This window comes from Pipistrellus kuhlii, unplaced genomic scaffold (assembly GCF_014108245.1).
Source record: "Pipistrellus kuhlii isolate mPipKuh1 unplaced genomic scaffold, mPipKuh1.p scaffold_m20_p_18, whole genome shotgun sequence".
In the NCBI taxonomy this organism is placed as follows: Eukaryota; Metazoa; Chordata; class Mammalia; order Chiroptera; family Vespertilionidae; genus Pipistrellus; species Pipistrellus kuhlii.
This window is the reverse complement of record NW_023425493.1, coordinates 785,554-813,152: the sequence shown is the minus strand read 5'-3', so window position 1 is coordinate 813,152 and position 27,599 is coordinate 785,554. Positions and strand designations below refer to the sequence as shown.

General features: G+C 46.5%; 1 protein-coding gene and 1 long non-coding RNA gene across 3 annotated transcripts; one reads left to right on the top strand and one right to left on the bottom strand.

Annotated features, from left to right (window-relative positions):
• Positions 1-590: 590 nt before the first annotated feature.
• TMCO1 (transmembrane and coiled-coil domains 1) lies at positions 591-25,932 on the top strand. Of its 2 annotated transcripts, none has more exons than XM_036443019.2 (7): positions 591-821; positions 1,207-1,284; positions 7,471-7,530; positions 9,372-9,418; positions 11,137-11,204; positions 13,141-13,285; positions 18,723-18,846. In XM_036443019.2, exons 1-7 carry the CDS (start codon positions 752-754, stop codon positions 18,729-18,731), a joined length of 477 nt encoding a protein of 158 aa, XP_036298912.1. In that variant the 5' UTR covers positions 591-751; the 3' UTR covers positions 18,732-18,846. The 2 variants fall into 2 exon arrangements, with proteins under 2 accessions (XP_036298912.1, XP_036298911.1); XM_036443018.2 differs by lacking the exon at positions 18,723-18,846 and adding an exon at positions 25,435-25,932 and having other exon boundaries at positions 594-821.
• On the bottom strand, positions 644-1,208 carry LOC118721748. The gene is made up of 2 exons (XR_004988811.2): positions 953-1,208; positions 644-920 (listed from the first exon to the last, which is right to left on the bottom strand). It is a non-coding gene; the product is annotated as an uncharacterized LOC118721748 (long non-coding RNA).
• Positions 25,933-27,599: the final 1,667 nt, after the last annotated feature.

The window sequence follows — 27,599 nt, the reverse complement described above, 5'->3', positions numbered from 1 at the left end:
GGACCTTCTGGAACATGGGAGATGTTGGAAGCGGGTGGTGGTTCTCGCAGGGTACTGGCTGGGTTTATAGGCTGCTCCTTCCAGACGGCAGTGCTCCCTCCCGCACCCGGGGCCTCCCACCACTGCCTTCCGCCCCGCGCGCGGGGGCATCGACTGTGCCCCTGCCGACAGCGGGGTTCCCGACTCCCCAATCTCCGCTCCTCCTCCGAGCCCCTGCTTCGTCTGCTCCCGCGCGCTGCCCCTCCCCGGCTCGCCGCTGCGCACACGTCTACGAACCTCCGTCCCACCGCGCGGGCCCTCCCGAGGGCGACGTCCCCGGAGGCCGGCGGCGCCCCGCCTCCGCGGCCCAGCAGCGCGCGGCGCGCGGCGCACGTGAGGAAGCCGGCTTCTCCCTTTGCCGCAAACACGGGCCGGGACGGAGGACGGCCGAGCGCGGCCACGTGGCCCCCGGCCCCGGATTCCCCGCCGACGGCCAGGTCTCAAGCCACGCCAGCCTCGGCCACCCAACTTCCAATTCTCGCGAGGCCCGCCCGTGCGCGGCTGCGTTTTTTCCGCGAGGGCCACGCCCCGCTCTCCGGAAGGAGCCCTTCCGGCGCTGTGCCCCGGAAGCGGAAGTGTGGCTCCCTATCTGTCAGAAGCGCGGTGCTGCTCGGTGGTCCTGAAGTCTAGGAAAGTCGTTTTTCGCTCATTTTCCGTGGCTGTCGAGCGCTTCCCCCCCCGGCGGGTGGGAGTGCAGAGCCGGAAGTGCAGGATGAGTACCATGTTCGCGGACACGCTGCTCATCGTGTTCATTTCCGTGTGCACGGCTCTTCTCGCCGAGGGTGAGGGCGCTGCTTCCCTGACGTCTGAGCTGTCCCCGAGGGAGGGGTCCAGGCCAAGGGTCGCCGGCGCCACACCGGGGAGTTCGTCAGCCCTGCTTGCTCGTGGGCTCATGTATTCTACCCCAGCGAACCTCGGCGACTCGGGCACGACTCGGGCGGGAGGGATCGTGTGCACGCGGTGTCCGGGTCTCTTTGGTCACTTGAGTGTCTGCGGAGACGCCTTGTCATCACATTACAGGTGCTTTTGGTTAAGAGTCCGTTTTAACTACTGGCGCCTATAAAGCAAAAGAGTTGAAATCCTTCCTTACCCAACCGTGGCCATAATGGCAGTTGTTGGAACCGTTGCAAACATTTCCCCATGAGCACGTTGCGCTTCATGTTGCAGGTATCACCTGGGTTCTGGTTTACAGGACAGACAAGTACAAGAGGCTGAAGGCGGAAGTGGAAAAACAGAGTAAAAAATGTGAGTATGGCAGCTCCCTTAGGAAATAGTTTCAACTGGTCAGTCTCCTTGAAGCACATGTTGATAGTGAATTGTTGAGTAGCACCAGCCCAAAACCTTGTAGGGACGCAGAGACAATTCCAACTAGAAGACTGATTAGGAATATGGCTTTTGTGCAAAATGTCAGTGGCGTGAGAGGTATGTGTCATGTGCAGGGAAACCTTTGTGACGCAGGAGACCTTGCAGTTCTTCATGGGTGGTTAGAATTTGGGTGGAGAATGAGAAGCGGGAAGGACTTCCAGATAAAGGAAATAGCATAGATGCCAAAGGAGGGGTATTTTAAGGACCAAGATGTGTTTGGTGAACAGCAGTCACTATGATTGGCATCTAGGTAAGTGGTGTCCTGGTGGAGAAGTGACGTTTCATTTGGTTGAAGGTGTGTTTGACAAAAAGGTTAAGAACAAGTAGAGTTTATTGTCTTTGAAATGAAGACGGCATTTCCGCAGGGCTTTGTGTCTTATAAGATCTTGATGTTTTCTTTCTTACAGTGTGTCATTTGATCCACATAATAACCATTTGTGGCCGGTTGTATGAATATTATCCTCCTTTATAGGAAAGGAGGCTTAATAAGGTCACAAATAAAGAATTGGACAAACTCAGCTTTTTAAATTACAGCTTACTGTTCCTTCCCTTATTTATTATTGACAGTGCACCCCAACATATCTAAACCCAGGTTCATTATCCTCTCTCAGGATTTCCCTGGTTGGGGAAGGTACCTGCGTGCACAGGCCCTGGAGCACTTTCTTCATTTGGTCCTGGACACCACACTCTGGTCGTGCTTTCCTCTGGCTGGCCGTTCTTTTGCTGTTTTCTTGTTGGTTCCTCTTCTTGACCTCTGTCCTTGGGGTTGACTGCCAGTGGTGAACTCTTTTGTGTGCTGTGGTTGCCATGACCTCCAAATTTATGCTCCTACTCTCGCTAATACAAGATTCATATTCTTAACTGTCAGTCCACTTCGATGTCTAATACACACCTCAAACCCAGCACATTCAGCTGAACTCTTGTTCCTCGCTTCCAAGCCTGCTGCATCGGTAGCTTTCATGCCTGTGCCGAGAGGCACTTCTATCCTCCCACTTGTGCAGGCCATTATCCCTGTGTGGTGTCCTTGACTCTTTGCTCACAGTCTATGTCTAGTACTGTTGGGCTGCCTTCAGATATATCCAGAATCCGATTACTTTTCATCACCTCCATTGGTCCTTCATGGTTTGAGGCATCATCATCTTTTGCATGATAATTACAATAACCTCCAACAAGTATTTGGGTCCCCTTATAGTCTGTTCTCAAGATAACAGCCAGAATAATCCTTTCAAAAGCCTATCAGATGGTGTTCCTCTGCTTATAATTCTATGATGGAGTTCCATTTTCTCTCAGAGAAGCCAAAATCCTTCTAGTGGCCTTAGCCAGTTTGACTCAGTAGATAGAGCTTCAGCTTGCAGACCAAAGGGTTCCGGGTTCGATTCCAATCAAGGGCACATACCTTTATTGCAGGCTCCTCCCCGGCCTGGGCCCTGATTGGGGCTCATGCTGGAGGTAACCAATGGATGTGTTTCTCTCACATTTATGTTTCTCTCTGTCTTTCCCTCTCTCTCCCACTCTCCCTGAAAATCAATGGAAAAATATCCTGGGGTGAGGATTAACAAAATCCTTCTAGGGGCCATAACCTTCCCCTATTACCGCTCTGATACACTTTCCCTGGCACTCACCTGTTCCACTCACACTGACCTGCTTTTTTTGTGAGAACCTGTTCTGCTGTGATCATACACTAGTCGGCCACCATGCGAAGGTGTCTGTATACACCTTTCATGTCATGTGTCAGTGAGAAGTCTTATTAAATAAGCCTTAAACAAATTCCATTTAGCTTCACATTTGTTTGGATAATATTCTCTACCTTAATTATTCACATAAATAGCTATGAGCTTCTTTAGTTCCACTCTAATTGCTTCATTTCTAATTATATGAATTATAGAAATCAGTTGCCTTTACTCTACACCCAAATTCAAATTAAAGTAGTTGTCAGGCAAAGCTCCCATAGTTGTGCTTTTCTTTTTTTTTCTTTTTAAAAAAATATATATTTTATTGATTTTTTACAGAGAGGAAGAGAGAGGGATAGAGAGTTAGAAACATCGATGAGAGAGAATCATTGATCAGCTGCCTCTTGCACACCCCCCACTGAGGATGTGCCCACAACCAAGGTACATGCCCTTGACTGGAATTGAACCTGGGACCTTTCAGTCCGCAGGCCGACACTCTATCCATTGAGACAAACCGGTTTCGGCATAGTTGTACTTTTTTTAATTTTTTATTTTTTTATTTTATTGATTTTTTACAGAGATGAAGAGAGAGGGAGAGTTAGAAACATCGATCAGCTGCCTCTTGCACATCCCCTACTGGGGATGTGCCCACAACCAAGGTACATGCCCTTGACCAGAATTGAACCTGGGACCTTTCCGTCCGCAGGCTGACACTCTATCCACTGAGCCAAACCGGTTTCTGCCATAGTTGTACTTTTTACAATAATATAATTCTTTACTATGCTGCTGTGAAGGTAAGTATGAGGTAGGCTGATGATTGGAATGACCCCTGTGTTTCTCATAGTCGCAGGTCCTCTAGTTTGGAGGACCTATGGAAACTCAGTAAGTGTGTATTACTTGCATGTCTGATCAGTTGACATTTGATAGCATGCAAGTAATACACACTTGTGCTGTGTGTAGAATTAATCATGATGAGTGCAATCCTATATAATAAAAGGTTAATTTGCAAATCAACAAACGGCACAATGACCTGTCGCTGTGGTGTGCACAGAGCACCAAGGGGCAGATGCTCAGTGCAGCGGCTGCCCCCTGGTGGTCATTGTGCTCCCACGAGTGCCACTCAACCAGAAGCTGGGCTCATGGCGTGTGAGCCCAACAGTGGTGGCGGGATCCTCTCCTGCCTCTATAGCAGGGCTAGGGACAACTATATACAAGCCATCCCCTGAGGGCTCCCAGACTGCGAGAGAGCGCAGGCCAGGCTGAGGGACCTTCCCACCAAGTGTGTGAGCTTCTTGCACTGGGTCTCTAGTCTATGATAATAAAGTGTAATATGCAAATCGACCGAGTGCCCAAACAGCAGAATGACGCTCCTACGACCTTCCAGTTGAAGCTGGGGCTGCAGCTGTGGGAATCAAGGCAGCCGTCCCAGCTGTGAAGGTCTACTTTTGCACGAATTTCGTGCATTAGGCCTCTACTACAAAATAAATGGGCATAGAGCCTGTCTTCTAGATAGCTATAATCAAATGGACAACTATTATATTGAGCATGGGAGATGTTTCACAGGAAGAAATAAGGTAAGTTCCTCTTTGAACAAATGTCCTAGTTGCAAATACATGATCTCTTCTGGCATCCTCTATTCAGAAGGTGGTGTGGATCTAGGCAAGGAAAGTTTGTAGGGCCTTTGAGAAATACAAAAAAACATAAATAGATTTGACTTCGGATTAGATTCTTGTGCTGATCTGATCCTGGACATTATTTGGGGAATACTACTGATATTTTCCAAAAAGCTGCCCTGTTGTGACTGGCCTTTGATAAAAGATGCTTTTTTAAAGGCACCCAGTGGGTTGGTTCAGGTGATCCGTGACTTTCAGTAAAGTTAAGTGCTCTCTAAAGATCAGAAAGTCTCCTTTCCTATTAGAGATCAATGAAAGAACATGTCAGTAAGAGAAAGATTAAAGTATGTGTAATTCACTGCTGTAACAATTATATGGAGCATTTACTGAGTACAAATTACTATGAAGTGTAAAGTGCTTCCGTTGTTTGCAGAAGAACATGCTGGAGTTTTTGAATAATTTATAGCTGAGAGAATTTGGAACTCACAGTGCAGCAATGCCAGATCATGGGCAGAATGCATTTCATTTTATCTCTCCACTCTAGCATCTCCGCTGCTTGTTATGGGGTGAGGCCCTGGTGAATAAGTATCAACACAAAAAGGTTAGGAAAACAGGAGGTTAAAAGTTGATCATATCCCTAGAGAAGATTTATCTGTCTCGGTCCAGACTGCTGAAAGACCGCCTAGCGCTCAGGGAGTACTTTATTTTCTGTTCTCTGGCCTTCTGTCTCTTATCCCCTTGCTTTTTACACCATTACAGTTAAATGCCATTAGTCCTGGGTGGGGAAAAAATATTTTTGTTTCTTTAATAATAATGATACAAAGTAAACCATCCGATTTCTGTCCATTAAAAAAAAAATGTTATTTCTGTGGCATCTTATAAAATTTGATTTAAATTCCTTTTATGATCTGTTCCTAAGTAGGTTTATTCTAAATCTCTTTTCCCCATAGTGTTTTATCTTATTTTAAAAATATGTTTTTATTGATTTCACAGAGGAAAAAAGAGAGGGAGAGAGAAATATCAATGATGAGAGAGAATCATGAATTGGCTGCCTCCTACGTGCCCCCCACTGGGAATCGAACCTGCAACCTGGACATGTTTCCTGATCAGGAATTGAACAGTGACCTTCTGGTTAATAGGTTGATGCTCAATCACTGATGCCCAATATGTGCATGTGCATGTATGTGTACATTCACACTCTCATTTTAGTCAGCACTTCACCATTTAATTTGCAGTATTGCAGTCTAATGGAACTTTATACCTTCATAAAGCAGGAATATCAACTTTGCTTTTAGGACTCAGCAGCATACTTAATGTAATGAGGGGAAGTATTCTACCTGCCAGTTCTCTTTAATGCAAATAAAAGAGAACATTATATATATATATATATATATATATGTATATATATGTATATGTATATAATTTTTATTTTATATATAATAAATGTGTACTTTATATTTTAGAAATAATACATGCACTGTATTGTTTCCTATTGAAGGAAGTATACTGAGATAATATATGGAACAGTTCATATAAATAAACCATGTGGCCGAAACCAGTTTGGCTCAGTGGATAGAGCGTCGGCCTGTGGACTGAAAGGTCCCGGGTTCGATTCCGGTCAAGGGCATGTACCTTGGTTGCAGGCACATCCCCAGTGGGAGGGGTGCAGGAGCCAGCTGGTCGGTGTTTCTCATCGATGTTTCTAACTCTCTGTCCCTCTCAATTCCTCTCTGTGTAAAATCAATAAAATATATTAAAAAAAAAAAAAAAAAGTTCGTCTGTCCGAAACCGGTTTGGCTCAATGGATAGAGCGTCGGCTTGGGGACTGCAGGGTCCCGGGTTCGATTCCGGTCAAGGGCATGTACCTTGGTTGTGGGCATATCCCCAGTAGGGGGTGTGCAAGAGGCAGCTGATCAATGACTCTCTCATCGATGTTTCTAACTCTATCTCTCTCCCTTCCTCTCTGTACAAAATCAATAAAATATGTTAAAAAAAAAAAAAAGTTGGTCTGCCCTGGCCAGTATGGCTCAGTTGGAGCATCATCCTGTGAACTGAAGGGTTGCAGATTCTACTCCCAAGTCAGGCCACATACTAGGTGGTGGGTTTGAGCCCTGGTCAGGGCACATACAGGAGGCAACCTGTCAATGCTACTCTCTCACATTGATGTTTCTCTCACTTGCCCTTCCTCTCTCTTTAAAATCAATTTTAAAGTTGGTCTTAGCTATTTTGGCCCTCGTACTCTTCTTACCCACTGCATGTGTCTGTCGTACCTATTTTCTAGACTGTAATTGTTATTTTATTGTCTCCCCTCACTGGATTGCTCTCTAGAGGACATGGATCGTGTTTATCTTTTTATCTCCCTAGAACAGTGCCTGTTAGGTAGGCAGCCAATAGCTGACTGAGTGGTCCTATCTCCGGTAGTGAACATGAGAATGTAACTACAGTTAGCCATAGTTACGGGAGAGCAGAACTCAAAATGTGCTTGGACTCTTGTCCCTGAGGCAGTCACCCTCCACTGATGGTCTGAAAACTCATCGTTTAGATTATGATTGTGTTCTGCATCCTTCGTGGGTATTTGCTTAAAGATGCTACCATATTGCTGTTTCAGTCTTAGAATGTGTGTCCACCTTTTACTGTCAGCAGGTGTGAGAGCATAATCAAAATCAAAGTCAGCGTGTAACTCTCTTGTAAGCTTCTTCCATTGGTCCAGCTGTGGAGAGGAGCTTTTGTTTCTTTAGTGCAACGAGCAATTAATTTGAGCTGTGTCACTGTGTTGTTTACAGTGGAAAAGAAGAAGGAAACAATAACGGAGTCAGCTGGCCGACAACAAAAGAAGAAAATAGGTAAGATGAGTTACTGGTCTACACAAAATGTAGGTTTTTTTGGAAGAAGTAAATTCTCAGGTGATGATGCTATATAAAGATGCTGGCCATGGTAACTCGTGTGTGTGTGTGTGTGTGTGTGTGTGTGTGTGTGTGTGTGTGAGAGAGACTGCATGGTTCAGCAAGCACTTGTTATGTTCTCTTACTCGATTCTCTCAACTGTTCTGTGGGACATGTTCAGGCAGCTGCTCCTTTTGGGTCTTCGCTTTAAAATTTCAGTTTTAGTAAATGATGCTGACAGTTGTGGCTTCTGAACTTGCTGAGGGTTCTTCATGTAGTTTGCAAAAGCACATTGTTTTTAATACCTGCAATGATTGTTTCCAGGTAAGTCTGAGCTACTTGTGTGATTGCCGTGGCTTCCTTACTGAGAACTGACTAGTGATGGAAACCCACCAAGCACCGGAAATTTTCTGCTGAGGAAATTTTATATCATCTTAAAGATAATGACGTGACTTTGGTTTTTCAGTGTGTTGTAGAATTTAATTACTGAATGTAATTCTGTTCCAAAGAGATCATTTGTAAGTGACTAGATGTGCTTTGTACCTCCTTGTTCATAGGTCAGTGCTCAATCACTGAGCCATGCCGGCCGAGCTCAGCTCATATTTTCATGCCGGAAGTCATGGACGGTGGCCCCAGGTCAACAGCGGTGGGAGGGGAGTGCTGGGAACATTCCCATGCTGACTTCAGCAGAGCCCATGGCTGGGACAGAAGGGCAGGCATTCTGACCCATGACTGAGTGTGGGGGGTCTCCTTTCCTAGAGACTGGGAATTGTGGTAGGACATTGCTGAGATTTAATTTATGTATTCGTTCTACACCTTTGTGTGCTATTTTCCACAAAAAAAGGCTGCATCAGGCAGATAATTTACATTTTGCTTTTTCTACATGGCAAATCTCCATGACATTTCAGGGATATTATTAATTGATCTTCCATTCGAGACAGCTCAGAATGCAGGAGTGTTGTGGGATACCTGCCTTTTTTTCATTGGTTCCCATTGACGTAATGCAGGAGTGGATTTTCATGTACAGCATTAAAACAGTACCAGAGGCAGTTTTAAAAAGTTAAACTTGGACCTGGCTGGTGTGGCTCAGCAGCTGAGCATCGACCCAGGAACCAAGAGATCTCTGTTCAATTCCAGATCAGGGCACATGCCCAGGTTGCAGGCTTGATCCCCAGAGGGAGGGGAGCAGGAGGCAGCTGATTATTGATTCTCCCTTACCATCAGGTTTCTGTCTCTTATCCCTCTCCCTTCCTCTCACTTAAAAAAAAAAAAAAAAAAGCCAAAACCGGTTTGGCTCAGTGGTAGAGCGTCAGTCTGTGGATTGAAAGGTCCCAGGTTTGATTCCGGCCAAGGGCATGTATATTGGTTGCGGGCACATCTTCGGTAGGGGGTGTTCAAGATTCAGCTGGTCGGTGTTTCTCTCTTATGGACGTTTCTAGCTCTCTATCTCTCTCCCTTCCTCTCTGTAAAAAAATCAATAAATAAATATATATATATATATATATATATATATATATATATATATATATAAAATAAAGAAATATTGTAAATTGGCTTTAAAAAAATCCATAAAAACATTAAAGTTAAACTTGAGTTTTCTTTCTTTTACTGGAATATTCTGCTGCTCTGCTGCATGTGTGTTTTCTGTCAGTACAAAGTACATCATGTGCAAGGTGTTCTGCTGGTCTTATTGAAACAAGCGCCAGTGAATCAGGTGTATCTGTGTCTCCAGTCAGTGATGCTTTAACCTCGATCACGTGCTTAGCACTCTGTGTATTAACTGTCTCGTCACTTCTTTTCAGAGAGGCAAGAAGAGAAGCTGAAGAACAACAACAGAGACCTGTCCATGGTGAGGGTCCCAAATGTAACCCTGTAAACAGCATGTTTTTTAGCATAACATTTGCGTTAGGTACACCACACTCACCTTTCAGAACTGCGCAGGCTGCAGATAATCGTGGGTGTTCCTGGGCCACCGAGGGCAGTGGCTGTGGGCTGGGACCTTACTCCAGTGATGTGAATAGTCCTTGGGCTGACTCGGGCCATCGTGGCTCCTTTCACGCGATTCCTGGTGGGCTCCCCTATCTTTATCTTTTTATGTTACTGCCGCGCCTTTGGCTTTCTGGTGAGGGGTCGTCCCGGCACAGGGGTCGGAGTGTTTCAGGGCCTTCACTGTTGCCTCTTTTCTGTGAAAGCCTCTGTTCTGAGGGGCAGACTCACCGTAACGTGTGAGGATAGTGACTTCGTTGTCCGTTGGCTCGTTTATAAAGAGCACGCACAGTCTGTCCAAGCATGTCGTTCTGAGGCGTCGGCAGGCGAGGACATGGGGTGCCCAAATTTTCGCTTCATTTCTGTATATTTAACGTAGGACATTCTGACTTTCCAACAGTTACCTTTTGCTTAGTGAGAGCCCTTTGCTGTATATCTTTATTTTGAAATTCTTATTAAGAAAGATTCTAAGTTAAAGGTGCATTTTAAAAAAATGGCTTTTCTTGCCCTAGCTCAGTGGTCGGCAAACCATCACTCTCGAGCCACATGCGGCTCTTTGGCCCCTTCAGTATTCTAATGCCACTTCTTCAAAATAGACTCGCCCAGGCCGAAAACCGCCTTCTGTGCATGGGCCACGAAGTTTCAATCACACTGTACATGTGCGCCCACATGTGATATTTTGTGGAAGAGCCACACTCAAGGGGTCAAAGAGCTGAATGTGGCTTGTGAGCCGTGGTTTGCTGACCACTGCCCTAGCTGGTTTGGCTCAGTGAATAGAGTATCAGCCTGAGGACCGAAGGGTCCCGGGTTCAATTCCAGTCAAGAGCACGTACCTCAGTTTCAGGCTCCTCCCCGCCCTGCCTACGGCCCTGTGCTCGTGCAGGAGGCAACCAATCAATGTGTTTCTCTCACATCAATATTTCTCTAAGTCTTTCCCTTTCTCTTCCATTCTCTAAAAATCATTGGAAAAATATCCTCCGGTGAGAATAAAAAACAGCTTTTCTGTTTACAAAATTACTACATAGTCACCATAGCAAATTTGGAAACTACTGTAAAAAGAGGTAGATAAAGGTCTAGACACAACTGTTGTTAAGCTTACATCTTTGTAATATTTTATTTATATTTTATGACATAGTGATTTAAGAAAGAAGTTAGCTTCAAATAACAACACTTACTGACAAAGACTTACGCAGATAAAGGGTTTTCACTTGCCCAGAAGTCTGAGGTGTCCTGGGCTGGCGTGGCAGCTCAGTGTCAGGATGTCACTGACACAGGCAGCTGTCCAGCTCCACTGTGCCGCACCGCCCGGCTCCGTGCCCTCCGTTCCAGGGGGAGGAGTGAACATAGGCCCGAGGATGGCTACTCGCCACGCCTGACCCTTTGCAGGCCCCTCCCACCCCGTGCTGTCTCCTGGTCCCAGCACTCCCCGGCAGGCGGCCAGGGGAGGGCTTTCAGGTGGGGGGTAGCCGGCAGGCAGCATCTGGCGAAGGGGCTCCTTTAAAAATGGCATGAAAGCAGCTTGGGTATGCCCCGGGGTGGTGTCTCCGCAGTGTGCAGTGACAGTGTGTCGTCTCCTTACAGGTTCGAATGAAATCCATGTTTGCAATTGGCTTTTGTTTCACTGCCCTGATGGGGATGTTCAATTCCATGTGAGTATCCCTAACTGTTGCTCTGTGATAATATTGTATTTTTATACTTTAAATGTACAGAAAAGTTACAAAAATATATGTCCATTATTCAGATTAACAAATGTTAACGTTTTGCCCCATTCACCTTTTTTCTCTCTATATCATGTATGTCCTCATATGTACATGATTTCTGTATTTTCCTGAGTCATTGGAGAGTATGCTTCATGCTCCTTTATCATAACTTACTACCATGTGTTCCCTAAGCACATGGACATCCTCATGCATAACCCCAACCCAATTATCAAAATCACGGAAATTGAATTTTGATAGAATACAATTATATGATGACTTTTTCATGCTCTTAATAGTGAGGATGTTTTATGTACAAGGCAAAGACTGGGTATTGTGGGGCCTTCAAAGGGAGGGTAGACATATAAAGATGTTTTCACTCTTAAAGTAGAGTTTTAACTGAAATCTCATTAGTGATAGCAGATTACTGTGTCTGACCAGCACAAGCAGGCCGGAGCAATGGCGGAGCTGCTCTAACGGGCTGGGCAAGTGCCCAGTGACCCGCGCCACTTCCCCCCAGAGCTCACTGGGCCCTCCCACGAGGATAGGACTTGCCCTCACCCTTCCTTCCCTTTCTCTTCCTCTTCCTCCCAGCTTCATTTCTGTCTGTCTCTCTCTCCCTGTAAATGCTCCCCTCCTCCCAGTCATTTCTCCTCTCCTCATCTGTAAAATGCCCCTTTGTGCCAAGCATGGTGCCAGGTATTATATAACAGGCCAGCTGTGCCCCTGCCCTTGGTGATACCAACATTGCATGGGAAGAAAAGACAGATACACGATGGGTGTTATAACAGAAATGTGTGTGTGGAGTACAGTAGGAGGAAGACTAAGGGACTGTTTTTGCCTAGAGGAGGGGCCAAAGTGTCTGATGGTTTTCATGCAGAATTTCCCCCTAACTAATGAAGGACCTTGGGAATATTCAACAACTTGCCCGTTTCCAGAAGTCTCCTAATTTCTAGCATATAATCTTAAATTTGGTGTTGTTTTTTTCACTGCCATGCTTTCTCTCATTTCTTGGGTGCGTATCTCTGTGAATGAAGAGACAAACCGAACACTGGACAAGTGTTGACGAGTATGCTTCATTGGTACAGCTCCTTTCTCATGTATGCTTAACCTTGCCACATCCGGCTCAGTGCTTCCTGTAGAGGTGCTAAGTACTCAAACTTCTGATTTTTTACTTTTTACTGACTTTATTGGGTGACATTGGTTAATAAAGTTATGTAGGTTCAGGTGTACAATTCTAAAACACATCATCTGTATATTGTATTGTTTTCACCACCCCAAGTCAAGCCTCCTTCCATCACTCACACTTCTGATTTTAAAATGATATTTTTATAGTTTTAGTGGCGTGTATATAGTTTTTCTTGTTGGCCTTGGCATTATTGGGTGAGTACTGCAATTTTGGGTCCTGTTTTGCTTGAAGTTCAGTATTTGATTTATTCCTTAGTCTTATGTACAGATGAGTTCTAATGCAATAGACTGACCAGGAAATAACTGGCCATTTCTGCCAGTAGTAATACCGCCTTATACTCATGCGATTCCCCTCCTTAGCATTGTTTACGAACACAGTGCACTAAACAGCCTTACAGTCTCAGCCGGCATGTGCACGCGCGCGCACGCACACACACACGTCAGAAAGGGAAGGGCTTCGAACGGCTGCCAGCATCCTGATGCTGAAAAAATCAAGAGTCACTGGTTTAGAAAAAGATCGACGGGAACAGTTTACATCCTTCCTTATCTCTGTACGTCAGGTCTCTTTTTAGAATATCACCTTTTCTTGTTTTTTACAGATCAAAAGACTTACAGTTCTATTTCTGTTCCAGATTCTTCTCGGGAACTAAGAGGCTCGTCAGGCTTCTAAAAATAACGATCTTTGTTTTTTCCTTTTCAGATTTGATGGCAGAGTGGTGGCAAAGCTCCCTTTCACGCCCCTTTCCTACATCCAAGGACTGTCCCATCGCAACCTGCTGGGGGATGACACCACGGACTGCTCCTTCATCTTCCTGTACATCCTCTGCACCATGTCCATCCGGCAGGTGAGGGCCCACACCCCCTATCAGCGCCGACAGGCACGTGCCACTTCAGACTCGGGAGTGATGACAGACCGCATATATGACGCTGGTGTGTCACAGAGCCTAGGGGTGTAGTTGCTGCACCATCCACGTTTGTGTTGGTGCCCTCTGATGTTCATATGAGGAGGACATGACCTAAGGATGCGTTTCTCAGAATGTGACCCGTCGTTAAGCACCATACTGTGCATCCTTCTTACTCTCGTCCCTGCATTAGCTTTTGCTCCGGAACTGCAGGTGTCCCTGTTGCTCTGCAGCCCCCCAGGTTCTGTTTTGGAACTCCAGTGTGCCGTCCAGAACTGCCTTAAATGTGTGCATCCGGACTGCTGAGCCTTAGGACTGGGCAGTGGCTGGGAAACCAGACGCGGTTTCCACATGGGTCCTCAGGGCTCTCAGACTCCTTCCTCAGGGCACCTGTCTGAAGGTACAGGGGTGCGGAGTGGGCTGCCCTTCCCTCTGATTTCTTCTTCGCTGTCCACCAGCGCCTTTGTCACTGCATGCACAAGAGAGCGGAATGATTTGGTCACTCTAAGTTGTTCATGGTTGAGATCAAGCCACCACGGGACCAGACATTCATAGTGGGAATGAACGTGGGCTGAGGGAATGAACAAGACCAAGGGAGCCTGGGAGGCAGACCTGACACTCAGTCAGCAGGGGATTCAGGAAGGAAAGGCCAAAAGAGGGAAGTGCTTTTGGGGTGGGATTTTTAAAAGTGACGGGTGCCCAGCCGAAGTGGCTCAGTGGTTGAGCATCGATCTATGAACTGTTTGATTCACGGTCAGGGCATATGCCTGGGTTGGGGGGGTCATTCCCAGTGGGGAATGTGCATGAGGCAACCACTCAGTGATTCTCCTCACTGATGTTTCTGTCTCTCTCTCCCTCTTCCTTCCTCTTTGAAATCAATAAAAGTATGTATTTTTAAAAAGTGATGGGTTAATTAATTAATGTCTTGGGTTCAAGAATTCTATATTTCAGGGCGTTGCTCAGTGTTCGGACATACTGCCATTCAGTCAGCATTGCAGTGAATTTGAACACTATTCTTTCCGTGTCTTCTTCTTCTTCTTTTTTAAAATATATTTTATTGGTTTTTTTACAGAGAGGAAGGGAGAGATAGAGAGCTAGAAACATCGATGAGAGAGAAACATTGACCAGCTGCCTCTTGCACACTCCCCACCGGAGATGTGCCCGCAACCAATGTACATGCCCCTGACTGGAATCGAACCTGGGACCCTTCAATCCGCAGACCGACACTCTACCACTGAGCCAAACCGGTTTTGGCCTTTCTGTGTCTTCTTCATGGTGATTCAGAGTTATTCTTGTTATTTTCATTAATAGTCTTCTCCTTTCCTCTGAAACTTTTTTTCAGGTAGTGATTACTTAGTTTGTGTGTCTCTTAAAGTGCCTGTGTAATTAAAGCTATTAAACTTTTTATTCTGGGAAAACGGACATAAAATTGACCCTTGTAACGATTTTTAAAAATATATATATTTTATTGATTTTTTACAGAGAGGAAGGGAGAAGGATAGAGAGCTAGAAACGTCGATGAGAGAGAATCATCGACCAGCTGCCTCCAGCACACCCCCCACGGGGGACGTGCCCACAACCAATGTATATGCCCTTGACCCGAATCGAACCTGGGACCTTTGTAATGATTTTTAACTGTACAGTTTTGTGACATAAAGTACATTCCACAATACTGTAAAACCACTCTTTGTCTCTAGAACTATTAAATCTCAAATGGAAATCTTCCTCATTAAACACTAACTCTCCATGTCCCCTCCCCAGCCCCTGGCAACTACCATTCTACTTCAGTCTCCATGAATTTGACTACCCATATTTGTGAATTTGACCTCATATAAGTAAAACTAGAGGCCCGGTGCACAGATTTGTGCATTGGTGGGGTCCCTCAGTGTGGCCTGCGGTAATCAGGCTGGATCCCAGCAGTCTAACACTGTCTGCCACTCCTGCCTGCTGCTCCTGCTCATCCGGCCCCTCTGTGCCTGCTGCTGCTCCATAGGCTTGCTGCCGTTCTGCAACCAGGGAGTAGCTTCTGCATTGAGTGTCTGCCCCCTGGTTGTCAGTGCACAACATAGCAACCTGTCGACCAGTCAAACAGTCGCTTAGGCTTTTATGTATATAGATTATATAATATTTTTGTCCTTTTGTGACTGACATAATGTTTTAAGGTTTATCTACATTGTAGCATTTCAGAATTTCCTTCCTTTTTAAAGGCCAATACTATTTCACTGTGTGAATGGACCGGCCACATTTTGTTTATCTGACCATAAATACTTACACTGTTTCCACTTTTTTGTTGTTAATGCTCACTGGAGGATATAGTTGCCTCCTACACGCCCCCCAGCTCAGGCTGGGGAAGGAGCCTAAACTGAGGCATGTGCCCTTGACTAGAATGAAACCCAGGACCCTTCAGTCCAGAGGCCAACATTCCATTCGCTGAGCCAAACCACCAAGGTTCTGTTTCCACCTTTGAACGTCCAAGTTCTTACTTCAGATGTGGAATTGCTGAGTTACAGTCAATTCCATGTTTAATTTTTGAAGGAATCACCAGATGGCTTTGTGCAGCCAGCACTTCACCACCAGCTTGGGGCTGGGTTTTCAAAGAGGCAAGTCACTTCTCATCTTGTAGTTTCAGTGAGTGGAAACCATAATTTCATTTATTCAGGTTAATGTTTATGCTACACGTTAGAAACGATATATATTTTATGCTGTTCCCTCCACCACTGGGCGTGGCCTTGCTTGTTTTAATGGGGAAGTCCTCTCAGAGTGAATTAAAATAGAGCACAGAAGAGTGTCTTTATTTTTATTTACTAGAGGCCCAGTGCACGAGATTCGTGCTTGGAGGTAGGAGGGGGGTGGGGGGAGTGTCCCTGCACTCCCAGCCTGCACCCTCTCCAATCTGGGACCTCTTGAGGGATGTCCGACTGCCTATTTAGGCCTGATCTCACGATCCTACCAGGATTGGGCTTAAACAGGCAGTCGGACATTCCTATCATAATCCAAGGCTGCTGGTTGCCAACTGCTTGCCTGCCTGCCTTCCTGATTGCCCCTAACCACTTTTGCCTGCCAGCCTGATCACCCCCTAACCAATCCTGCCAGCCTGATTGATGTCTAACTGCTCCCCTGCTAGCCTATTTGCTCCTAACTGCCCTCTCCTACAGGCCTGGTTCCCCTCTCTCCCCCAACTGCTCTGCCCTTCAGGCCTGGGTGCCCCCCAACTGCCCTTCTCTGCAGGCCCACTACTTCCCTCCTCTGCTGGCCTGGTCATCCCTAACTGCCTTCCCCTGCTGGCCTGATCGCCCACAACTGCTCTCCCTTGCAAACCTGGTCCCTGCCAACTGCCCTCCCCTGCTGGCCATCTTGTAGTGGCCATCTTATGTCCACATGGGGGCAGCTATCTTTGACAACATGGGGCCAGCCATCTTGTGTGTTGAAGTGATGGTCAATTTGCATATTACTCTTTTATTAGATAGGATTTTTAAAATAAACTTTTTAAAAAATTGATTTCAGAGAGTAAGGGAGAGGGATAGAAACATCAGTGATGAGAGAGAATCGTTGATTGGCTGCCTCCTGCATGCCCCTACTGGGGATCAAGCCTACAACCCAGGCATGTGCCCTGACTAGAGTTGAACCTGGGACTCTTCAGTCCATAGGCCGATGCTCTATCCACTGAGCCAAACCGGCTAGGGCAGGAGCATGCCTTTAAAGTGTCCCCTGAAGGGACTGGATACTTTGACCACCAGGTTTCCTGCGTTTATGTTTGTCAGAGCCTTTTACTTGTGAAAGATTATGACTACACTTACACGTATAGTTAATAACCCATCTACAGGTCAACCAGAACCCACTTCCTCTACTTACTGCCTGCGTGAAGTTTATTAAACAGTGAGCTCAGCTGGCCCTTCACACAGGAATGCTCCCTGCTACCAGGAGGAGTGACATTAAGTTGAATTAAGGGTAGCCATCTGCTTCTGTCATTTCCCCCTGTCCGTAAGACTGGTGATCAAATTAGTAATGATTCCCTGTCTGTATATTTATTCACTCAACAGAATTGAGCACATACATGTACCAGGCTCTGTGCCAGGAGCTATGTGTTCAGCTGTAGACAAACCAACATGTGGTTATGGTTTTGCCTTCATGGGGCTTGTTTCTTTTGAAATAAAAAGGTTAATTTTCCACCTGTAGCTTCACTTTCTAAAATATCACTATCGAATATGAGAACATAGGAGTACATCTAAGTTTATTTGTTATTCTAAGTAAATTAAACAAAGATTAAACAAAGTGTTGATGAGTCTGGTTTTGATCTATTGCATGTAATTTTCCTTTTCTAGGATGTTATTGAGTCTATGGTTTACCACTGACTTAAGAGCTTTCAAGGAAAATAAAGTAATATTATACTGATAATACAGGTTAGGGCAGTTGTCAGCAAACTCATTAATCAACAGAGCCAAATATCAACAGTACAACGATTGAAATTTCTTTTGACATCCAAATTTTTTAAACTTCTAATACCACTTCTTCAAAATAGATTCGCCCAGGCCATGGTATTTTGTGGAAGAGCCACACTCAAGGGGCCAAAGAGCTGCATGTGGCTCGCAAGCTGCAGTTTGCCGACCACTGGCATAGGGCAAAAGTAGGTCTACAGTTATGAATATGTGAAACATTGCTTATTTTTAAATTCTTATTTACTAATTATTGCATTTTTTAAAATATATTTTATTGATTTTGTACAGAGAGGAAGGGAGAGAGATAGAGAGAATCATCGATGAGAGAGAGTCATTGATCAGCTGCCTCTTGCACACCCCCTACTGGGGATATGCCCGCAACCAAGGTACATGCCCTTGACCGGAATCAAACCTGGGACCTTCCAGTCCCCAAGCCAATGCTCTCTCCATTGAGCCAAACCGGTTTCGGCTATTGCATTGTTTTCCATATGAACAACTGTCAACCACCTTTTGCCCCACCCTGTGTAATGGAATTGAAGCCCCATTTCTACTTTATTAGGGTGGGGAGAGGGAGAGGCATTGTGAGGCTGAGGAATTGCAGCATTTGCAGCTTTGAATCTTGCTCCCACTGAGGCCGAGTGTCCTGGGGAGTCCTGTAGCCTCTCAGAGCCTCTGTTCACGGAGGTGACGTAGGGTCCCTTCGTGTGACCATCAGATGGCAGTCTGGAACGGAAACATTCCTACGGCCGCACTCTCTCCTCCCACCCGCATCCTGGGGGTGTTTTTAAGATTGGTATTTGTTCCCAGCCCAAGATAGGACAGTGTTCCTTTTCACAGATTAAAACATGACGTGTCATATTAACTGAAGATAAATGTGATAACCTTTGCTCATTTTATCTTTCTCCTTTTGTTTACTTCCTTAACGTCTGGTGATTAACAATTAGCTGCCCTGACCTTCACACCAGCTATTTCCTTTGTGTGCGTTTGCCTGTGGAAACAGTAGGCCCGCCCACTTCCCTGAGAGGTGTCAATAACAGTGGGTGACTGGCATTTCCTCACCTCCTTCATAAGGCACTTGCTGTTTTTGTCTTGTTGTGAGTCAGTGGCTGAGGTGAATGGTTCTCTCTGTATAAAGTGCTCTGCCTCTCATTCAGTAAAAATCCAAGTGAACCTACCTGTCAATAGCTGGGGAGACAAGTCTGTTCTTGTAGATCCACGGGGTTGTGAAATCCAGAAGGATTCGTGGTTCTGAGGAAATGCAGAACAAAGCACTTCTTCTCTTTTTTTCTCAATATATAACCTCATTTGGTCCAGCCAGTGTGGGTCAGTGGTTGAGCATCGACATATGAACCAGGAGGTCACGGTTCGATTCCTGGTCAGGGCACATTCCCAGGTTGTGGGCTCCATCCCCAGTAGGGGGCGTGCAGGAGGCACCTGACCCGATTCTCATCATTGATGTTTCCATTTCTCTGTCCCTCTCTGAAATCAATAAAAATATATTTTTTAGCCAAAACCGATTTGGCTCAGTGGATAGAGCGTCGGCCCGTGGACTAAAGGGTCCCAGGTTCGATTCCGGTCAAGGGCTTGTACCTTAGTTGCGGGCACATCCCCAGTAGGGGGTTTGTAAGAGGCAGCTGATCGATGATTCTCTCTCATCGATGTTTCTAACTCTCTATCCCTCACTCTTTCTCTCTGTAAAAAAATCAATAAAATATGTTTAAAATATATATATATATATTTTAAAAATATATAATCTGTTGTGTTAAGACTATAATCTGAAAAGGTATCAGTGAGAATCTAACGTGGTCTCCTAGGCCAGGTGTGTGGTCAGGTCAGAAATGACAGCGCACACACCTTATTTTCCTCTTACACTTTCGGCTTTCCTAGGGAGGCCCAGGATGTTGATATGCCTGCATATGTGTAAGAGCAGGTCCTGGTTGTGTCATGTCAGCACTCCTAATGTCATCAGAACGAGGGAAGATCTGCCGTGAGGGGCCTCATCGTTTCTGTGGCCACTGTACTAAGGCGTAGATAGTCAGTCCGCACTGCCAGTGCAGTGCACCTGCAGGCAGGCGTCTTCGTGTGGTGGTGGGCTTCACGGCAGCTGGTGATGCCGACAGCTGATTGACAGAGTGTGGAGGCGTCATCTGAGCCGCTCCTGGAGAATGCCCAGTGCTTGAGTCAGGCTCATTCAGATGTTCCCTGTCGTGGCTGAACATTGACGCAAGTCTGTCCACAATGGCAAGAATTCTTCTCTGATGTATTCGCAAGGGCGTCTCATCTTGTGGAGCTCACAATGGGAACAAACCCACAGTAATTGTAGAGTGTGATTGGTCGTGTGTGTGTGTGTGTGTGTGTGTGTGTGTGTGTGTACAATATGGTGTTGGAGAGAAAAACATGCTATGGACACATAGTGGTTTAAATATTACAAATGTCCATCCTTGGACCCCTTCCACCCCGCCCCCTCTCCAGGCCTTCACCTCATTGTCTGTGCCCATGATTTTGCACATAGTAAGTTCTTTGGTTACTCTCTTCCTCCTCCCCGCTTCCCTCTGAAACATGTCAACCTGTTGCATGCTTCAGTGTTTATGGTTCTTTTTCTTTTTTTAAATATACTTTTATTGGTTTTAGAGAGGAAGAAAAAGGGAGAGATAGAAGCATCAATGGTGAGAATCATTGATCTGCTGCCTCCCACACCCCCCCGTAGGGATGGAGCCCACAACCTAGGCATATGCCCAGACTGGGGATCGTGCCACGACCTCCTGGTTCAGAGTTTGACGCTCAACCACTGAGCACACTGGCGAGGCTCTGGTTCTGTTTTATTTGTCAGTTTATTTTGTTCATTAGATTTCACAGCAAATCTTTTCTCTTTAAGGATATTTTCACTGGTTGCAATATGCTGGGTTTATTGTTTTTGTTTTAATCCTCTCAGTGTCTTAACACGCCTTTCTACTTTCTTTTGCCTCCCTTAATTCTGATGAGAAGTCCTATGTCTGTAGATAAGGTCATTTCCGTCTGGCTGCTTTCTGACTTTCTCTTTGAGTTTAGTTTTCAGCAATGGGACTATGATGTGTGTAGAATTAAACATTTTTTTTATCCTACCTAGATTTCTATTAAGTCTCAGAAAATTTCAGGCATAATTTCTTCAGATATTTTTTCTGGCCCATTATTTCTTCCCCTCTGATTCTAGTTATATGTTAGTCTTTTTGGTGTTGTCCAATATGACACTGAGGCTCTATTTAATTTTTTAAAATATTTTATTTCTGTTCTTAGCAGGCGTCTTCAAACTACAGCCCGCGGGCCACATGCGGCCCGCAGAGGAGTCTGATCCGGCCCTCCAGGTTTTTTGGGCAGTGAGCACAGCCGAGGTGTTACAGTAGGAATTAGTAGTTCATATAGTCCGGCCCTCCAGCTCTCTGAGGGACCGTGATCTGTCCCCCACTTTAAAAAGTTTGAGGACCCCTGGTTCTTAGCATAATTTGTGTTAATCTGTTGTTAGGGTTACTGACTCCTTTGTCATTGCTAATATGAGTAAGCTCCAACTCCATCCAGTGATTGTTAAATTTTGATATATTTTCAGGCCAGAATTTTTTTTGCATCCTCTGCATTCTGTGTTATGGGAACTTGATGAGCAATTGTAATCAGTTGTGAGAAGCCTGATTGCCAGCTGCCAGTGAGACAAAGAGTGAGCCTACTGTTTCCATGGCTGAGTTATTTTAGCCAAATGACTGAGGAATGAAGCTTAGCAGAATGTGTTAATTGCCAGTGACCTGGTTCTTCCCAAATGTCCAGAGAGCAACAAGCCCCTTCCTCTTCATCACTGGTCCCGCCTTTGAAAGAGGAGGGAGTGCAGACCCTGCAGCGGGTTTCCTGCCCGTACGAGGTGTGATTACAGAAAAAGGCCTTTCCTCTGACACACTCTTCACTTGTGACCCTATTACACAGGACTGGACAGAAGTTCAAAAGAATTGTTTTATATTTCTCTAAAACCTGTGCTTAGTAGTGCTCTACATCATCTTTATAATATGCTAACACACCTGTCTTCTAGCAGAATTCACGTGTCTAAACTCAATCTTGCTGATTACGTAGGCCTGAAAAATGACCTCTAGGAGAAGCATTGAGGGATGTGGGTCCACAGTCAGGACAAGTATAATGGAGGAGGTACTGGAAGATGTAGAGGGTAACATGCCCTCAAGTCCCTGCCACGCAGCATGATGCTCAGGGAGGGAGGCTCAGTGGGTGGTGCTTAGGGAGGGGGGTGGCTCTCAGGGTGGTGCTCAGGAAGGGGGCTCAGTGGGTGGTGCTCAGGGAGGGAGGTTCAGTGGGTGGTGCTCAGGGAGGGGGGCTCAGTGGATGGTGCTCAGGGAGGAGGGGGGCTCTTAGGGTGGTGCTCAGGGAGGGGGGCTCAGCGGGATATGCTGAGTACCAAAGTACAAGCCCTTGACCTAAATCGAACCTGGGACCTTTCATTCCGCAGGCCTACGCTCTATCCACTGAGCCAAACCGGTCAGGGCCATGTGTGTTTTTAATAGACCTTGTGTTTACACCAATTTTAGGTTCACAGTGGTGAGCTCATACAGTCTTCAAAATTGTGATTAAAAAAAAAAAATAGTCCAGGCCCTAGCCAGTTTGGCTCAGTGGTAGAGCGTTGGCTGAGGACCAAAGGGTCCCGGTCTTGATTCCAGAAAAGGGTACATTCCTTGGTTGCAAGCTCCTCCCTGGCTGGGCTCGTGCAGGAGGCAACCAATTAATGTGTTTCTGTCACATCAGTGTTTCTCTCTCTCTTCCACTATCTCTTAAAAAAACCCCAAAAATCGCCCTAACTGGTTTGGCGCCGTGGATAGAGAGATAGCCTGTGGACTGAAAGGGCCCAGGTTCGATTCCAGTCAAGGGCATGTACCTTGGTTTTGGGCATGTCCCCAGTAGGAGGTGTGCAGTAGGCAGCTGACCGATGTTTTTCTCTCATTGATGTTTCTAACTCTCTATCCCTCTCCCTTCCTCTCTGTAAAAAATCAATAAAATATATAGTTTTTTAAAAGATCAATGGGAAAATGTCCGTGGGTGAAGATTAACAACAACAATAGGCCGCCGGGCTGCTGCAGGTGTTTATTGCTGAGCTCAGACCCACTGGAGAGAAGTGCCTTCACCGGGTCAGCTGGGCTTGGCTGGCCATCAGTTCTCCTGACTCTGGCTTCTCTCTGCCTCCACTTTCTCATCCTGAAGGCGAGGACGGCTGAGGACTCGCATCTGTCCTGAGAACTATTTGTAAACTTGGAAGTGCGCAGAAATGTAGGCTGTGGCTCCCGCGTGGAGAGAGGTGACTTTGGCCCTGCTCCTTGGCCTCTTGCACCTCAGGCTCCAGGCGAGTTCTTTCACATGTCTCCCAGGAAGAGGCTACTGTCAGGGGCAGGGGCTGTCTCTCCAGGAAAAACCACACTGAGACCTGGCTCACTCGTGCGAGTCCAGTCTAGGAATTTAAATAGACTCTTTAGAATTTCCATAATGGAAATTGCAGAGCAATGTGTGTTTTGTTTTGTTTTCTTGCAGAACAATTTGTATTAAAACACAAACACTTGAGTAATGGAGCATTGATAAACTCACTTTATGTCCCCAGTGGGGCCCTAGCAAGTGTCACAGAACAAAGCACAGGGCGGCCTGGGGTCCCGTCCCTGCATGCCTGGCTGCTGACATGCCTGGGCTCTGACAGCCGTGTGGCCCTGTGGGTCCTGCTAGGCTTTCCCCTCTGGAGCAGCGCTCACATCCACAGCTGGTTATGCTTCCACTTCATAAAGGAGACTGCCAACAGTCTGCCCTTCAAAGCGGATGCCTCTTTGGCTCTCCTTTCACTTGTCTTTCCCTCCCTCCTGCTGCCCTTTCCATAGAGCAGCCTCTGTTGTCTTCTGTAGACCACAGTCAACTCATAACTTCAAGGGCGTCAGAGATTTCTGGCCTTTATCTCTAAATGAAAACGACTCACTTAATTGACCCGTCTCTAGTATGGCTGTTTTGTCTAGACTGTATTATCGTGTTTGTGGACTTAGACAAGTGTATTTATCAGCAGCTAATCTGGTAATGTCTTATTGTTTCAAATTTTATCTTACAGTAACTTCCCATAATGCTTTGCTTAAGTTAACCCTGGATACACTGTTGGTGGTGGGTGAATATTTGCTAATTAAAAGCAACTGGAAATGAATGACGTATTTTGGGTCTTCTCATTGCTTTGCCAATGGATCTTAGAGAGATGGACATGTAGAGCTGCTTTTATTATGAAAACAGTGCAAAAGTTTTCCAGATTTACTAAGGAGGAGGAGTAGCCCGATCCACAAATGATTTGTTTTCTTGTTTCCAGATTTCTTTTTAATGTGAAGCATGAGCTATAGTATTGCAAATAAATCAATCAGTGAAGTATTTACAGTCAATGTGATTCAATGAATTCTTAAGATTACCTTCATATTCTGTTACATTCTGTTGTAATCTGACAGGGGTTATCTCAAATATACATATGTCTGCATCGGTCAGCATTCTTTTTTTTTTTATTTAATTTATTGATTTTTTACAGAGAGGCAGGGAGAGAGAGAGAGTTAGAAACATCGATGAAAGAGATATATTGATCAGCTTCCTCTTGCACGTCCCCTACTGGGGATGTGCCCACATCCAAGGTACATGCCCTTGACCAAAATCGAACCCAGGACCATTCAGTCTGCAGGCCAATGCTCTATCACTGAGCCAAACCGGTCTCGGCTCGGTCAGCATTCTTAGAGGTGAAAGGTCAGTGCGGCTGGCTCTGGGATCCTTGCAGTGCCTCATGCACAGGGGCTGTCCAGTGATGAGTGCGGATGCGGGGGATTGTAGCACCCTCTTCTGGAGCTGTAGCACCTGATGCTCACTGACTCTCCACGTCAAAGCCCTCCCTTCCCTCCTGAAGAATCCCCGCTATCCCGTCAGGATCACTGGGAGTCTGTCCGCCTACCCCCCTCTTTCCCACAGTTGAGTCATTGTCTTCCATGATTGTGTCTGTCCCCAACCTGTTTATACTGGCTTACCTGTTGGATTTATGTGCTTTAATTTAATGTTATATTAACTGATGAAATCTGAGAATAAAATAGTCGTCGTTATGAGAAGTAGTTAATAAATATCAGTTTCTTAAAAAACTATTGAACAGGTGTAAGTGAGGATCTGAGGAAGCAGAGAGGCAGTGCTCAAAACCCAGGAGGGTCTGGACTCAGGTTCCTTGGCAGGATTCCAAGTTCCCTCGTTCTTTTGAAGATATGGAATGGGAATATTTCAGTTTCCACTTAGATGGTGCAGCAGTGCCTAAGTGCAGGCAGCAGACCTGCATCAAGGGCAAGGCCTCTCCCAGAGTAGTTAGAGTGTTAAACAGAAGGTCAGCTCTGGCTTGTTTGGCTCAGTGGATAGAGTGTCAGTCTGTGGACTGAAAGGTCCCAGGTTCGATTCCGGTCAAGGGCATGCACCTTGGTTGCGGGCACATCCCCAGTAGGGGGTGTGCAGGAGGCAGCTGATCGATGTTTCTCTCTCATCGATGTTTCTAACCCTCTATCCCTCTCACTTTCTCTCTGTAAAAAATCAATAAAACACATTTAAATAAATAAATAAATAAAAATAAAATAAAACCCGCTTTCATTCCTTTTTCCTCAGAACATCCAGAAGATTCTCGGCCTTGCCCCTTCGCGAGCTGCCACCAAGCAGGCAGGCGGGTTTCTTGGCCCTCCACCTCCTTCCGGGAAGTTCTCCTGAAATCGAGAAGAGCCTGTCATTCCTGCCACTTTCTAAGGTCTGCGAATCAGAGGAGCAACTATTTTGTAGCAAAAGCCGCCGGCAGCCTCGGCCCTCGGCCACTCTCCCGCTTTTACTAGACTTTGTGGATGTGATGGAATGCCACGGCCCCCGCCCGGCGGACCAGTCGCAGCGTGTCCACTAGGAAGTGGAGGGCGTCTGTGCTGGGAAGGTGTCTTCCTGTTTGTTTACACGAACGTTTCCGTGGGACGCCGCGAGACGCTATGTGCGAGGAAGCCGCTGCGGGCCTGTAGCAGTCAGAAAGGAAAGTCTAGTTTCCCGTAGTTAGTTCCGACTCTTAATCATGTGGGGTTTTAAGCCAAATCTATGACCTGTGATCAATAAAGAGGCCAAAATTTTCACTGTCTCCCCTACAACGGAGGTCTGTTTCATGTCGCCACATGACTCGGTCCCTGTCTCGGGGATGCGGACGTGAAGGTAAGCATGCCAGCGGGCTAACTCCAGTGTTTGCTGCCGCGGCTCAGATGGTGGCTCGTTTGCTGCGCACTCACAGCCGCCCCCTCAAAGGAAGCGGAAAGCCTCAGGGAAGGGAAGCAGGGAGCCCGGGGTAGCTGTGCGGCGCCCCAGCAATGCCCACCCCACACAGCCTGCTGGGCTCCCGCGAAGGGGCCCTGCAAGAGAGTCCACAGAAGAAATAAAGCCGCCTCGTCACGCAGGGTCCACGCAGGAGGCAGTAAGGCCCACAGAGCTTCCCAGCCAGTTTTCTTAATTTCTCACCCTGAAGAAATGGGAAGAGGAGGCATTGGACCGGTACCCAAGCAGACAGTCTCTGAGTTATTGGCGCTAACATGCCCAGCCCGAGACGCCCGTTCTCTCAAACATGAATTGGAGCTTGGCCTGTGTAAGGATAACATGTCCCCTTCCGGTTAAAAAGTCAAGCGCTACCCATCGCTGTGGTAACTCCCGGGTGCACGCCTACTGTGCAGGGGTAGCAGGGGTCCGCCCAGTGCGGGCAGGCTGGGTCCTCCCAGGCAGCACCCAGAGGTGGTACTAGTGGCCCAGTGCACACCCTCTGGCAACTGGAAGGCGGAAAGCACATGTGAGTGCTCAGCCCTGACCAACCGGGTGTGGCCCGTCATCCTCTGCGGGTCAGGCACTTAACGCGGCCCCCAGGACCTCCTGCTCCAAATCAAACTCGTGCGTAGTGGGTCTTTCTGTGTATGGAACACTCCCATGTATTTCACTACTGTCCTCAACAAAGTATAAGTACCACAGACTTTCTCCTTTTTTGGATTAAGTCTGCTTACATTACAGTCTTTTGTTTTCATTTATTGTTTCCTTTGAGTTTTAAACTTTTAGAACTGAAAAAAATCTCACAAATCAAAGTTTTTAAAAGTGAAGTATAAAGAACATCCAGATACCTGCTATTCGACTTCAATTATTAACTCGCTAGAGGCCCAGTGCACAAAATTTGTGCACTCGGGGTGTCCCTCAGCCCGGCCTGTGCAAACTCACAGTCTGGAGCCCTCAGGGGATGACTGACTGACAGCTTAGGCCCACTCCTCTGGGCCTAAGCCATTAGACATCCTTAACACTGCCACTGTGCTCGCCAGCTGTGACCCCAGCTTCTGGCTGAGTGGCACTTCAACTCACTGAAATTAATTTTTCATGTGGCTGCTCAGATGGTCCCTTTTCCAGCCATGAGAGGCTCTGTAATGGCTCCTGGTCCGTTTGAGGAGACCCTCGCTGTCACTGGTGGATCTTTGCTGAGTGGCATGCGTCGCCCAGAGCATCCTGCCTGCCCGAAGGCAGCACTTTCTCCACGGAGGCCTGCGGCTCAGCGCCAAGGGAGCTCATGGACCCGGGTGCCAGGTGGACCAAGGTAACATGTTTCATCAAGATAAGCTGCATCATCAGCCAAAACCGGTTTGGCTCAGTGGGTAGAGCGTCGGCCTGCGGACTGAAAGGTCCCGGGTTCGATTCCGGTCAAGGGCATGTACCTTGGTTGCGGGCACATCCCCAGTAGGGAGTGTGCAAGAGACAGCTGATCAATGATTCTTTCTCAT

Coding starts and splice junctions, on each gene's coding strand:
- TMCO1 (XM_036443018.2), top strand. CDS start 752: ATGAGTACCATGTTCGCGGACACGCTGCTCATCGTGTTCATTTCCGTG. Junction 9,419..11,136: donor ACAACAGAGACCTGTCCATG/GTGAGGGTCCCA, acceptor GTCTCCTTACAG/GTTCGAATGAAATCCATGTT. Junction 11,205..13,140: donor ATGGGGATGTTCAATTCCAT/GTGAGTATCCCT, acceptor TTTCCTTTTCAG/ATTTGATGGCAGAGTGGTGG.